Genomic DNA, 16,219 nt, shown 5'->3' with positions numbered 1-16,219 from the left:
CTACGTTTATGTCTGTAAAGCCAAACGAGACGATGATTAAGACAAGTGAATCATGATAGAAGAGTTGGTGGAATGAGGGTGTGGGAAGAAACGGGAGTACTCCGCAAAAACTCACTGGTACGATGTTGTCCACCACAAACGTATTTGGTCGGGAATCGAACCAGAAACCCCACGTACCAGAGCTGAGCGCTCTACCACTGAGCTACTATGATCCTCAAGAGAGCTTATTGTGGTCGCAGGGCGCTGCGCTCTCCCTGACCACCCTCTCTTTACGGGCTTGCCGAGAAACCAGAAGGGAGTTCTAGATTGGTTCCATGATCGATTCCTGAGTTAAGTTGTAGTTCTTCCTTGCCCCTTTTTCTATCATTTTACTAACATTTTTTTATTATTATTAATTTCCATGGAAGGATAAACTTAAGTCCATTTTGATTTAATTTCGGATACCTGATAGAGGAGGTGGTATGCATAACCCCGAAGTAGCTGGCAACCCTGTTTCTTGTTATAACTTTGGTGCTGATCGCGGAGGCAGGGAGCGAGAAGAGCGAAAGACCACGAGAACAACCTCTTCACAGCTTCTCCGGAGCCTCAGTCGTCCTCCGACTTCCATCCAGTGGAGTAGTGGTTTCTTCACATTTGCATTGCGTAAACGTATCTCAAGTGCATTCACAATATCACGATATCCGTCCTCAAAATTAACAAAACAGAGGAACGTTCACAATTTTTTTATTATTATTATTTTTTTTCCTTTCTGGAGCTGGCCTCCAACAATAGTTGAACGATCAAAAACTCAAGTGCTTTGGAAAACCGGAATTGTCTCGTGTTCGTAACCGCGGAAGTGCGCGTGTACATCGAAATTTCCGTGTTATTTATTTATTTATTTAAATAAATTTTCTTTCTTTAGCGTGTGACCGATGAATCATTTTAAGTGATGTAAACTATTTTCGGCTGTGTGACTTCTGAGGTATATTTTTCAGGAAAAAAAAATAAGGTTTTAAAAAAGGGGGAACGTTGTAGAAAAATCGCGGACCTAATGTTTGTTTGTACGTAGCGAACAGCTTTTCTCGTGTTCACTGTTTGAACTTACCACAACCAGCGGCAATGGAGCCCTGGATTTACACATATAATAGGTAAGTAAACAATGTTATCACATCAATTAACGATTTCTTTTAAAGTTATTACACCATTGTCTGTAGTTTAATGTGCCTTTTTCAGTACCAACATTTATCTGGTATCTCTGGATTTACAATTGAACAACAGCTACTAACTACACATATACCCAACAGCAGAGTCGGATCCAGAATTTTTTGACGGGGGTGCACCAATAACTACCAGTACATTTCAATTAAATTTGATTTTTTTTAAAATCCCTTTAGGCATCTGTGAATGAGGAATTGCCAGGGAAATGTTGAGTGTCTGGTCTCGGGAATCTAACCCACGACTTTCCGAATGCAAACCTAACGCTTTACCAACTCAGCCAAGGCGGCTTTGTATTGTATTATATACTGAATTCCAGTGTATAATTAGCTTGCTGCTTTGAATCAGGAATTTCTTTAATCATGGATACATGGATTATGATGAACACTTGTATCGTACAGAATCCTCATGGAAGTGATCCTATTTTTACTGCTAGTTTTTCATTTTCGATAGTGTATATTTATAGCGAAAAGGGGTGAACGTTCACTGGTGCACCCCTACATCCGCCCCTGACCACCAGGAATTAGGAGATATGGTAATTAAGTCTTTAACTCAAGTGCAAATAGTCTCAAGTTCGACCGTACGCCATGTAATCATGTAGTGATCAACTTGGTATTGACGGTTTTTGTCGGTGTTCCGTTCATTTTCCAACTCTTCCATATTGACAGTCCTCATCGCTGGTCGAATGTATACCGCACGTTTCTTTCGTGCTCGTTGTCCCGAGTTTGATACCTCGTGGGAGGGCATCCAACATATTACAGTGGATCAGAGTCCACCTTTAAAATCCAAATTGTTACAAAAGAAGTACAAATAAAAATTATTCGATATTTTATAACCAACCATGGACATATATCTTGCTCGTCTTTAATCTTAGTGAAGTAACTTACAATTTCCGACCGGGAATCGAATTCGGATTTCCAGAATCAAAGGTTATACCTCCGATGATATATACACCCAGGATCTCTTATCTACAATTAGAAATAATAGTCAAGTTTCTTTCTTCCTACAAGGGCAACATTACACATGCACAGAACCAATAAATAACACATGAACTGGAAAAATCTTAAGAATTCGGACCCCCCCCCCCCAAATTCGTAACCCGACAAACATTTCAACACTTTCCTAAGAAAACTATGGTTGCTCTAGGAGAGGAATGGTTGATGAACCTTAAAAATTTGATCTTACAACATCTCTACTCTTTCTTTTCTTATAAAGACAATTTGGTTTTATTATTTTTGGTGCGAATATAGATGGTAGTACTTTAAAATCACTTATCGTTTTATCGAGTGTAGAATAATACCAGTTCAATACTACAGAGACATAGTGACTATTAGTGGTAGACCACCCCGCAAACTTGGACATTGCACCCCCCCCAGCACAAATTACTGTTCGTGCGCCTGAGCAACACACATTTTTCTTTTCCCTTACATCTTACACCGTTTTTTATACTTGTATTCATCAACTTTTAAGTAGTACCTAATAAATTAATTAACGTAGAATACAGTGAAGCAGATATGTGAACACAATACGGAAATATAAGAATTACACTTAAAACTTCAGAGCACTATAGATCATACTGGCTTATGATTAGTGAGATAGCTGGGTAATGAGGTCTGCGGTCAATGCATCAGGCTGTTATTTTTGGCTTTTTAGACTACATTTCACTCACTCAGGTGGTTCACTAATGTCCTCATGATGATGGTGAGTTACCATATAAAAATCTGTGGCCATTAGGAATCGAACCCTGGAGAACGTGAAGCCAAGCACAAGTCCTAACTATTCTGCTATACTTTTCCAGTTGAAGCTATCTCGTCTAGAAAACATGTAGTGAAAATAGAGCCTCCCCTCGAAGAAAGTGTACTTGTTTCTATTGCGAGACCTCTATCTCGTGAGCAACCCTATACTCCGTTCAACAGGAGCGCAGAGATATGACTCTCGCATGTGTGATTCTTGGGTTTATAGTCGAAATTATGAAGGACAGAACCTACTTTAAAGATCTCTGGTGTACAATAGGGCTATATCTGAAACATTATTAATCCACCAATGGTTCAAGCTGCAATGACATATACTGAAAACTGGTACTTCAGCTATGAAGCTACAGAAAGTCCAAACTCGTGTCGTTTTCTGGCCGAAGGTAGATTCCAGCCTACCTTACCAGTGCCAGTAGAGTACGGGTAAAATGTCAAGTTCTTTTCCACTGTGATTCAAAAAATACATAACAATAGACTGAAAATCATTATAGAATCAAGGAACTCAACAGTTACATCTTCATTATACATATATTCCCTTATACGTCAATTCATTTCTACAATTAAAAGACAATTAATTTTTATGGAGGAGAAAAAAATAATTTTAGGTATTATTGGAACGAGGAGGAGAAACTGGTTGGGATATTAGCTAAGATCATCATGAGAGACGTGCTAGAGAGTATGGTGGAAGGAAAGAGAGGGAGGGAGCGAAGGAGACTATAATTAATGGACAATATCCAAATAGAAAAATCGTACGTGAAGATGAAGTTAGCTGAAGACCGTAGAGCATAAAAGCTTCTTAGTTGCGGGAAGGGACGTGCCAATAATGGCAGAATACCTATGATGATGATGATGATGATGATGATATAAATGTACTCTCACTTCATAATAGAGTCAAAAACACGGATTTGTGAGAACAATACAGATACAGTAATGCATTTTGTAACAGTTAAGTAAGAATTATAAGAGTGGGTGGTAATGGTTACCTTTTTTTGTTGTTTTAATTTATTTGTACGGAAGCTTATTTCACGACGGAAGGAGGATAATAGACTGTAACAAGAATATAAAGTAAGTAAACTGACATTTGTAGAAAGTGTAAAACCGGTCCAGGCTCCTAGAACCTTCCCTGAAAGACATCACTAATAATTTTAACTTACAATTGTATCTATTATTGTGAAGTCTTACTGACACTTTTGAAAATGTGACAAGTATTTGTTATGAATTGTGCTGAATTTGGTAGAATTGTACCAACTTTTTCACAAAAGGGGCGGAAAATGCCAGCGTGGTTCCAACGGGCCGATAAATGAGAGAAAGGGCTGAATTTGGTACAATTGTACCAAATGTGGCAACACCAGCGTTGCCAGACTCACAGCTCGGAATTATTCCAAAACCTGATCGAAATTATGCTAGATTCGGTCAAATTATGCTAGATCCTCATAATTACTAATTCAGGAGTTTTAAAAGAAAAAAAAAAAAACGAAGTTGAGATACGATAACGTAATTAAAATACGCAGAGCGCAAGAATGCGTGGATAGAACTCAATACTTCACGCACCAAAGGTTTAACTCAACTAAACTAGTGCAGTCGTTGCCAGACTCAGTGGCGTACATATCGTATAAATGAATGCAAAGTGTTTGTTTACATAATTATTTTGAAAGAAAATTACCTCGCAGCATAAGCGGAGTTGGGAATTGTCTGCTGGGGTGGGGTGGGGGGCAGATTTTTGGTCCGTCTCGGACCTTTCATTTCAGGAATAAAGATGGTCATGAAGTCAGAAATAAAGATGGTGAAGTTGTCAAAAAGTTGGGGGGAGAATGGCCCCCATAGCTCCGCTCATGCCCGCAGTTAAAGGATCAGAAAACCCTGGGTGGAGCCACACACACACACACAAAAAGCCCAAAGCCGTTTCTAACTTACTTCGGAAAATAAGACTGGCTGTATGCTTTACCGACTGTATGAATCAATGGAAGAGGATACATTTCTGTGGTTCTTTTTCTTCCCACGACCAACTTCTATCTCATCTCCGGGTTTTACGACTTTTTGATAAACTTGCTGAAATTATGCTAGATTTGGCCAGGATGCTAAAAGCAAGATGCTAGATGCTAAAGACATGCTCACCATTGATTTGATAAGAACCGTTGAATACATATAATGGATGGTCTGAAACCACTTTAGCATAAGGATTTGAGGACTACCTGTGAGAAGAGTAGTTTTCAGACATTTGGTTTCTCATTTACAAAGTGCTTCGTTTCTTGCCATTTTAAAATGGAAAGCGTAAGAAGTTCTACAGTTCTTTTAGCCCCCAAAGAGTACAGAAACAATTAGACCCTTTTGGATAATTATTTCCACAAAGTGTGAAACTCAGCACTATCTAGTTTCTCTTTTTGTGGACGCGTTAAGAAATTATCGCTTTTTTTTTTTCTTTGCTTCTTGTTTGTTTTACAGTTATTTGAACGAAATGGAAACTAAAGAATTAAAAGTGGATTTTTCAGAGGCCATATATATTTAACAACACATTTACCAGGTAACAGTGATAATTTACCTGGAATAGAATATGAACCTTTATTCTAAACGAGAAAACTTAAGCTTCAGATAGCATTGAGCTAATACGCTTACGTGACTTTTTCCTCAATACTTCTAGTTTAACTGCCTTTCAAAATGAGTACATATCCATCACGTAATACATTTTAGATATTAATTTTCACCCTCTCCGATTTACTTTTTCTTAGTCAAAGTAAAAGGAGAATAAATTACAGTAGCGATCCGTGATCTGTAGAAGCAGCGGTTGCAATATCAAAGGTATGTGCTCGCGCGCGATTTAGGATTTAGATTTCTGGGCTTTCGATAAGTAAGGCCAGTTAGCCCGTCACGATTTGAGGGATGACGTCCCTCGGCGAGCACACAATCCAGGGAAAGGGAAGGAAGAAAGGATTAGGGAAGGGAAGAAGAGGCCTGGGACTTACAAGTTAGGTACCACCCCGGCATTTGCCTGGTGTGAATGAAATTGGCCTGAAAAAGCGTTTTACACTTTTCGACCGAGTGACCCCATCGGGAATCGAACCCGGGACCGCTCACACCGAAGGCGAGAGCGTTAGCAACTACGCTACGCGGGGCTACTGCGCACGCGCGAGTGTTCCCTTCTCTTGGCATTCTTGAGTCTTATCTAAATTATATTCAAGAAATATGAAGAGGAAAGTCTCTTCAAGCTCCATTTGTATATTTATTGATTTAAGTACAGTCTCTAATATTGGTTTAATATTACCCTATTTCCTTTTAAAAAAACAAAATGAACAACCAATGTCGATGTACGTTTATACACTATATACATATCGATGTTATTGATCAAGAGATGAATATATGGTATGTACTGTAAGGCATGAATGATGACATTGCGGAAAAAAGAAAGGAAATTTGCATATGCTCATACATGCAGTTAAACAAAATTATTTAATTAAATAAATCATACGTTATTTGAAGTGGAAGCGGGATCGCGGGGGCTCAGTGGTAAAACGCTCATATCTGGTGCATGGGGTTCTTAGTTCGATCGCAGCTCGCGCCAAGTGAACTTTGTACTGGACAAACACCGTGTGCGTTGGTTTTCTCGGAATTCTCTCGTTTTCCCCCACTTTCTTCGTTCCGCCATTTCATTCATTTTTCATCATCATCGTCTCCTTTAGCCTAGCCGGATAACCGTGAGTCGAGCTCGCGAACTCCACTTTGAGAACGAACGCTGTGGAACACACAAATGTGCGCTTTTTTCCTGTAAGAGATAAAAAAAAAAATATATATATCACCATAACAAGCAGTACACAGAAAGCAAACTTGAAACTAGTTTCTCTCTTGCGAAGAACCTTTAAAAAAATGTTCATTCAAGCTAGATTTGCATAAGTTCTATTTTCGTCAATATTGAACAGAAAATATAATTTCATTCCTTTTGAAATAGAAACGTTGTAGTTTCTTATTGATTTTAAATACATTTGATATTCTAACTACGATTCTAAAGGTAGATGTTCAGCTAGGGGAAGTAATGTAGTTCTTGTCTTTGTCCAAACTAAACAATAACAAAAAAAAAAAAAAAATGTTGGCACCGGTGAACGAGGTGGCCATGCATAGAGAATGGTTGGTTGCAATCACTGCACGATTCACTCATTGACTTAGCAAATGTCTATCTAAAGTATTCTATCTCCCAATATATGACGATCTGTTTTGTTGGTAAATTGACTTCAATTAAGATCAATATTTTTATATATTCTATGGGCTATAAGATTATATTCACATACAGAGTTGTAATTTGTGTTTAAATCTCTGATAAAATAAAGCTTAAAGAATAAATGGCGTTTGAAAGTGGCGCCCCGTATTTCCTTTAAGTACTGTTACCAAATGAGTGGATTGCAGTATTTAACACCTGTTCACCTGCTCGCACTGTCTGTAATGCATCAGCTTACCCACATCACTTTACCATACGGCAGCGTTACGTCACACAACCTTGGTTTAATTTACCAAGTCCACATGCCATCGACTATAGGCTACGCTTTAATCAAGTTTTTTTAGGTAGAGAAACATATCTGCACGAAATTAAAACATATAAACATATGGTGGTATGCTTTTTTATAAGGTAGTGATCAGTATGTTTGTAACGAGAGATGCACGGTTCGGAATTGTGGAGTTCTACAAACAGCAGAAGTGACGACTTGATTTGATTCATCCTTTGTAAAGGTGCATCGGGAAATGTACAAAATACATGCTTGACTGGGTTTGTAAAGAATGAAAGCCCCGCATACTGTGCCAACATCTGGAGCACATAAAACGAGTATCTACGAAGTAGAAGCAGTATTTCTGTTTAATATCTTACAAAATTCATCAGTAATTTATGTACCCTCGGTACATCAACACTGACTAAATTTGCTATGTTGAGATGAGTATATGAACATAAACGCATGCTATTGAACTGTGTTTTATACTTTATACTGTTTGACGTGGATAAGTTTGTTTTGGTAACGAGACGTTTTGTTTTATGTAGCTGGATTGTATATAAAGAGCACCCAAATGTTTCCTTTTCAATGGTAGCTACGTGACTATCACAGTATATTAAATGCAGAACCGTTCTGTCAATGCAATATGAACGCCGTCACAACTTAGTAACTACACACAATTCCGTTTATTTCGCTAAGAAACAATTTAGGCGACGATTGACTGGATAGTAACATAGGTTCCTTTCCATACATTGTTTTCGTGTTCCTAATGTAGTTAGGCTGAGCTACAGGATACCTAAAAAGTCTACAACGAAATGTTGTTGGTGTTTTCTCGTCACAAGTGAGGTATCTCATCCTTGAAAGAAGCTCCCTTGTGCCTAAGCGGTTAGCGTACGCACCTGTGGCGTTGGAAGTCCGGGTTCAATTTCCGGCGGGAGCTCATGCGGTTAAGTTGTAAGTCCACGTCTCATATAGCTTCGCTGCTGAATGGGACGCTAAATTCAAAATTAAATCAAAGTCATTCTTGATAATTCTTTTCCGTACATTGATCGATGGATATTTTAGTACTCCTCTTTTCAGCAACGTGTTCATATGAGGCCTACTGCTTAAAGTAAGATTCGGATCACTGCTAGACGAATCGGCGAACCGAGGAACGAGAATCGAAGCCAGGACTACATGGATCGAAAACCCTCGAACTAGGCAGTAGACCAAAGGAGAGGGCTGAATGCCTTCGCCGCCTAGTAATTCGGTGGGAGTTAGTAGCACGAGACAATTGGAGACCCAGGTTCGATTCCCGGTGCAAGCTCATGTAATTAGGGTCCCACATTAAGTTGTAGGTCCACGTGTCATGTAGACTCGGTGCAGAACGGGACGCTTGTTTTCAAATTAATCAACCGACGAGGTTTCTGCTCGCACGATGAAAGTATTGTGTTTTCAAGTTCCACTTTAATTTCAGGAACCGGTGTTTCTAATCGTCCTCGATGTTTGTGTGTTCGTCGTGTTTCTGTTAAAAGATTCAATCAACAAAATGGCTAAGCGCTTAGCGTATGCACCTTTTCCGAGGGAGACCCAGGTTGAATTCCTGACGAAGCTCATGTGGTTCGGATTTCATGTTAATCAGTAGATCCCGTCTCATATAGCCTCGCTTATTTTCTGGAATGTAATTTCAAAAGTTTTTTTTTCTTTCTATTGGAGAGACGTAGTTACCACCAGTTTAGGCAGTTTAGTCGAAATGAGCAATACGGCTTCTGCAGGCCAGCAGAAAGCGTTCTGTGTACTCGAAATCAGTGCCGTGTCGTGGAAAATCAGCACCCGGGGCGAGAGTGTACGACAGAGCCCCCGTACATATGATTGGGGCTCATTATATATATATATATATATATATATATATATATATATATATATATATATATATATATTTCCTCCCGAATTTTCCGCCCCTTTACTTCGGCTCCCAGTGCCGTCGCTCGCTTGTCCTCCCCCACGGCACAATACTGCTTGAAATGGCCACCGAGATCCCCAGACCTCATTCCATGCAATTTCTTCCTCTAGGGGTTTCATCAAAGATCACGTATATTTGTGCCGTGACTTGCTACAACTGTGGTTGAATTGCGTGAGCGTAGGAACACTGCAGCTGTGGTCGATATCGATCCTGACATGTTAGGAAGAGTTTTGCAGGAACTTGTTTATAGACTAGATGTGCATCATGTAACTCGTGCATCGCATATTGAACATCTATAATATGTTAGAAAAAACACTTTTTGAGTTGATCAGTCAGTGTGTGTAATCTCTGTTTACATTCGTTATTAAAAGCAAAAATAAATAACTAAAAAAATCATTAAAATCGGGAACATGATTTTGACACACCTGGTATATATATATATATATATATATATATATATATATATATATATATACAGGGGCGGATCCAGAATATGATCAAGGGAGGGGCTAAACCATATTTTGCCGTTTTATCCAGTGTAAAGCAGGATTGAAGCCCATTTTATCCAGTGTATACCTCAGCGTCAAGGGGGGGCTGTAGCGCCTATAGCCCCCCCTTGGATCCACCTTGGATATATATTCTGGTCGAAGTGAAAGTCTAGCTCCAACAGAGTCGGCTTTCTAGCAGTCATAGTTGGCTCCTTCAAGTAAGACACTGTGATCATAATAGTAACCAATATAATTTATGAAATTCAGTTTAGAATGAACTTGACACAATGCCATGACTTTTAACTTCAAGTAACATACCTCTACCAAAAGTTTCTTGAAACACAATCGGTCTGCAGTTAATTATAATAAAATTTACATTCTGATCTCAGTTACACTGTTGTCTGTCTGTAAATGAAGCATAGCACTCGTTTGAAAATACCTTTGCGCATTCATGAGCATATATATATATGTACGTGTGTGTGTTTGTTTATGGCGGAACTAATTCTGTCAATTGAGTAGTAACTAAGTTGTCACTCTGATTCAGTCTCAAGGGGGCGATTTCAAAGGAAAACACGCATCTCGGGAGGAGATGACGTAGACAAGTTATTTTACCACTTGGTGACACAGAAGAACCAATTGCCGACACATGCTCCGTGCTTTGTCTCTATCCATAGAAAGAATGAAGACGATGTTATATGCATATACATGTATTTTATAAAAAAAAAAAAAAAAAAATCACACTGCTTCCATCTACCTACATGTTGTCTACACTACAATCCATATGTGTGTGTATGTATGTATGTATGCATAAAATAAAACATCTTCTGTCATCCATACAAGTCTCGTGGGAGTGATAATATGCAGAATCTGTAGAGAGTTTCCGCAAGACATTTCTATCGCAGACAAATTGCGAAGTCGTGCCATTTTAAAAGCCAGAGAAGATTTTCGACTAAGTCAGTAATCTTCGTGTCAAGCTTTTTTTTTTTCCACTTACTTCTGCTTTCGACCAACGCTTGGGGTTGAAAGTCTACGAATTCAATGAATTAACACTCTTCGTGTCTGTCATATGTCTTTTTTCGAATCTATTCCGTTTGATCTATTCGTATAGTCAGTTTCAGCATTAAAAACTGGTTGTTTCTATAGTGAGAACACCTACATTATTCCTTTGCCTTACTGTATAAACGTACAATGAATTGTATCCACCTTCAACTCTCGCTCTTTTTCCTGCCACCACATTTCCTACCACACCCTTCATGAAACTTCCCTCCTCTCAACTTATGTCCCAATGAGTTTCTTTTCCACGTTTTAAATACATCTAAAAATAATTTTTTCCTCCCCATTATTTCGGATAATTTCTCATTTGTTTTTCGTTCGACCCAGCTAATTTTCGTCATTCTTCTTCACACCCATATTTCGAAAGCTTAAAGACTTTCTTCCTTGCTTCGAAATGTTTAAATGAACTTGGACATTTTAATATTGTATAGAAAGTGTTTAATTAACAGTAAGTTTAATAAAGACTATACCCATAGGGAAGGGGTGGGAGGAAAGAACTGTTGACCAAGTCTAAAAGAAGCTTCTTTCTTTTCAGAGGGACATATCAGGTTAAACTAAGATTCGTGCGACTGGATCATCAATAAATGGATACGAAAATAAGTTACTGTATAGGAGCAAGTTAACTTAAACAGCTATAACAATTTTGTTCTTATTTCATTAATAAATATTTCTCTAATGACTCTTAGTGTAGTGGTTCGCAACCTTGTTTAACTGGTACCTCCCTTCGTGAACTCTGCATACTTCACGCCACTATCTTGTCGCTTGTTAGTTTGATTCCATTTGCGGTTTCAGATGCAGCACTAAATTCTCAAATCTTCAGTAATAATAATAATCTTACCAATTTACGTTTACTTCCAGCAATACTTCTGCATAGCAATGTATTGCGGTATTATTTTTACCACACAGAAAAAACCGTTATCCGGACAGTGTTATAGCATAAAAATATACGGAATCCATATGTTTACTACGGAAATCTGTGCGAACCATACGTTATCCATATGCTACATAAGTACTGCCTTTTTTCAGCTTAAAGGGGGCGCGGTGGCTAAGTGATAGAGCGTTCACCTCCGGTGCTTGGGGTCCCTGGTTCGATCCCAGCTCGCGCTGTGTGGACTTTGTGGTGGACAAACACCGTGCTCGTGGGTTTTCTCGGTGTTCTCCCGTTTCCTCTCACTTTCTTCATTCCACCATTTCACTCATTTCTCATTATCACCGTCTCCTTTAGCCTAACCGGCATAATCGTGGGACGTTAAACTTAAAGATTTCATTTCATTTCTTTCCACTTAAGTGTTACATCACACAGCTGCAGAATGTCTTATATCTAACAGTCTTCCGTATAGAGCCGTGGTGGCTCAGTGGTAGAGTGTTCATCTCTGATGCATGGAGTTTTGGGTAGGGATGGTACCGAGACCGAGACGGCCTTTTATATACCGAGACGAGACCGAGACCGAGACGGCCTTTTATCTACCGAGACGAGACCGAGACCGAGACGAAGCTCTATAAATCGAGACGAGACCGAGACGAGACTTAGGTCAGTCTCGAAAGTCTCGGTCTCGTCTCGAATATTGATATAGATAACTATTAAGATTGACCTTTACTCAAAATTTCTTTCGTTGCTGTATTAGGTAATATGGGAACAGTTGACTAATGTTCAGTGGCGTATTTAGGGGATGGCTATCGGACTGAAGCCCCTCCCGAAATAGATTTGTGATCATTTTTTCGCATTGCACGTACAACACAAATATTTCTTACTCGTTCTCAAGCCTCTCCCGAAACAAAATCCACTGCTGATGTGTATAGTCATCTCTGTCTCTTTCTCCCTCTCTCAACATATATATATATATATATATATATATATATATATATATATATATATATATATATATATATATATATATATATATATATATATATATATATATATATACCAGCGGATCCAGGATATGATCGAGGGAGGGGCTAAACAGTAGTTTGACATTTTATCCAGTGTAAAGAAAGAAGTAGGATTGAAGCCCATTTTATAGTGTATAGCTGAGCGTCAAGGGGAGGTATAACCCCTTTAACACTCCCCTGGATCCTCGCCAAGAGTTTGTTTGTCTGTGTGTCTGCGTGCCTGTCTTTCTGATTGCCTGTGTGCGGCCTGGGGACCAGACGAGAGTCCAAGAGTTACGAAATTTGGCTGACAAGTATCATGTCCCAGGCCTCAGACCAAGAAGAAGCGTTTTTTTATTATTATTATTTTGAATCAGGAGGGGCGTTTACCGGGACATGTAAAAGTAGTAGAAAATGACCGATATTCGTGTCGAATACATAGTTTTCGCAGTCGCTGAGATCAATGATGATACTTCCATTAGCGATGACTTTCAAAGTCAGCTACCAGTACATGCGGGCCGAGGTTCACCTGCTGGGGAGGGAGTACAGAGACATGTAAAAATAATACAAAATGACCGATAGTAGTGTCAAATACATAGTTTTCTCGGTTGCTGAGATAGTGATACTCCCACAGGCCTTGACTTCCAAAAACTGGTCCCATGCGAAAAATGGGTATTTCATCTAGTTATATATAATAGTCATATATATTAAAAATGCTGAATTTTTTTAACATGCTGTGTGAAATATGGAAGGGGAAATTCTTCTAGATACTCTGCAATACCACTAGATAAACAAGCAATGTTGCCAACGCAACATAAAGTTGTAATTTCTCAAATTGCACTACGTTTGATATTACATATTTCTGTTCAGTTAATTTAGTTTAGTGTGTGGGTTTTCTCGGGGTTCTTCCGTTTCCTCCCACTTTCTTCATTCCACCATTTCATTCATCTCTCATCATCACAGTCTCCTTTAGCCTAACCGGCATAACCGTGGGGCGTAAAACTCAAAAATTTCATTTCATTTTTTAATTGAGTTTAACGCCTCTTTCAGCAGCGAGGTTATATGAGACTGAACCTACTGATTAACGTTGAATCTAACCCGGGTCTCTTACGCCATAGGCTAACTGCTTAGCCACGAAAGAGCTCTACATATTTCTAATTTAGATATTAAATTATACCACAAAAGCACATATATTATTCAGTGTAACAAAGGACAATACATATCACTAACATCAACATTTTGGAGATCTCTAATAACTCAAATGGCAGGAACATTATAACATTAGTGTTCAGTAGTTTTAATTACAACAAATCGCAGTTACATTATTTTAAGCAGTGTTGCGAACTTAAATAAATTGCTAAATATTATTATAAATATAGTGCAAATAACGTAGCTAAAACTCAAAATATTTTAAAATTACTCGTAATTTGTTTTATGATGCAAGAATGTTTTCAAAACACGATGTTTTTCATAGTCTTTGGGCTATTTATAATGTTAATATCAAAGTTTTCGTTCCAGCAATACATGTAAAAGCAAATTGTAACTGAAATTAAACGTAACTGACAACTTTTCAGTAGCACTAGTTGTTCTCCCTAAGCCTTAGGCCTGGTGTGTTTTTTAGATTAAAACGCTGCTTTATTAAAATTTTAATTACATCCTAACTGCATTCATTTCTTATAGTTTGACCACCGACCACCTCAAACTCGATCCATACCATATAGCTATATGCAATTATTCAAAGACTTACGTTAGTAATACACATTGTGTTGATTTTTGGTTTGTTTTGTTTTAGTTTAACGTCTCACAATTATGCTAGGGCGGCTAAAGGAGACGTGGAGTTACTGATCATAGTGGAATCCGAAAAACTTCGGTCGTTGAACATTACCGCTACCGGGAATCGAACTCGGGACCACGCGAACCAAATTCAAGCGTACTAGCCATTACAGCAGAGGGGGTTCTTACATTGTGCTGATTTAAATAATTGAGTCAGTGTTGCCAGATTCGAAGATCAAAAAGTAGCGTGTCTGTGCTCCAGAATTAGAGGATATGAACTATTTGTAGCCCAAATATATGGAAATGAATTATTTGGCAAATAATGACTGGTACTAATGAAATAATGTTTAAAATAGACCGGAAAATGTGATGGACATATTGCAAGAAGAAATTATGATCAATAGACGAAAACAATTTTAGATTGGATACCACGTGACAAAAACAGCCTAGGAAATATCCGCATACAAGAAATTGTGACAAAATCAGGAACTACTGGGGAGTAACCTGGAAAAGAATTACCCAAGATAGATAGTTGTAGAGAAAACTTGGGAAGACTTCATCCAGCAGTGTATTGATAATGCTTGATTATGATGATGGTGATGCTTTTATATCGAGACCTCAGAGGTAAACTAAACCAAGTCATAATTTCGATTCCTTTAACTAAGATCTATAATACTGTTTTTCAAACTATACTAAGTAGTTACAAAGTAGTAAGATGGTTTTAGACTTACATTATTACACCACTAGAAAGAACATAGTCTATTCAAAAAAAGTATTCTAACTCAATTTGACCAAAAAGTGACTTAACATAGTCTACCACTAATGTTCAGATATATATATATATATATATATATATATATATATATATATATATATATATATATATATATATATATATATATATATATATATATATATATATATATATATATAGATAGATAGATAGATATAGTAAAAATTTACTAGGTAAGGTAGGGTAAAATTGGATCCAAAATTTAACGAAAGTCATGCAGCGAAAAAAAAAATATTTTTGACTATTTAATACTTCATGTTGCTGCAAAACTACGAAAATGAATACAAAAGAAAACTAGAAAGTTAAGAATCACTTCTTTTGGCGAGAGAGAGAAAATAGATACAGCTAGCTCGAATTACCTATATACTTATATGATATGTATGTTCATGTTTGGCAAGTAATTTTCAATCAATATAAAATTTCAACGTAATGAACGCACGATTGGTTTTCTCGAATAAAGATCACATGCACCGCTAAGAGCTCAGGAATAAGCTTAATCTATGTTACGGCAGTGGATATACGTATGCGTATGTAATGCATTACAACTTTAGGAACTTGTATAAGAAACAGAATGTACTTAAATTTAGACGCGAACTATGCGAAACATCTGACTTTGAATCTAACTTATTTAGTGATGCAACCCGAGGCCACACATAGCAAAGATGAGTGCCGTAGCTCCCACCATAAAGTTCAGGAAGTTCGTGTTATAAGGTGGCAATTATACACGTAGATGTGAAACGGTAATAAAGCATTTGATCAATTTTAAACAAACTATATTGTAGTAATAATTTACTCTATTTGTTCAAATAATGAACGTTATATTAAGTTTTTAAAATGACAGTCAAAACAGAATGTATTGGATAATAAATGAGAAATTGTAAAAT

The 16,219-nt window shown here is 37.8% G+C and overlaps 1 protein-coding gene across 11 annotated transcripts in view; it reads left to right on the top strand.

The window, feature by feature from the left end:
• Positions 1-565: 565 nt before the first annotated feature.
• The window catches only part of LOC145671339 (uncharacterized), a 530,261-nt gene continuing 514,607 nt past the window's right edge, over positions 566-16,219 (top strand). For 4 of the 11 annotated variants that reach the window (XM_081740442.1, XM_081740418.1, XM_081740426.1 and 1 more), the window contains exon 1: positions 570-1,127. In XM_081740442.1, coding sequence (XP_081596568.1) covers positions 1,099-1,127 — 29 coding nt within the window. In that variant the 5' untranslated portion in view covers positions 570-1,098. Of the gene's footprint in view, positions 1,128-16,219 lie in introns of all 11 variants that reach the window. The other 7 variants (XM_081740409.1, XM_081740399.1, XM_081740361.1 and 4 more) reach the window with 4 other exon arrangements.

Source organism: Thermobia domestica, chromosome 2 (genome assembly GCF_964235325.1).
Source record: "Thermobia domestica chromosome 2, izTheDome1.hap1.1, whole genome shotgun sequence".
In the NCBI taxonomy this organism is placed as follows: Eukaryota; Metazoa; Arthropoda; class Insecta; order Zygentoma; family Lepismatidae; genus Thermobia; species Thermobia domestica.
This window is presented reverse-complemented; position numbering and strand designations above follow the sequence as displayed.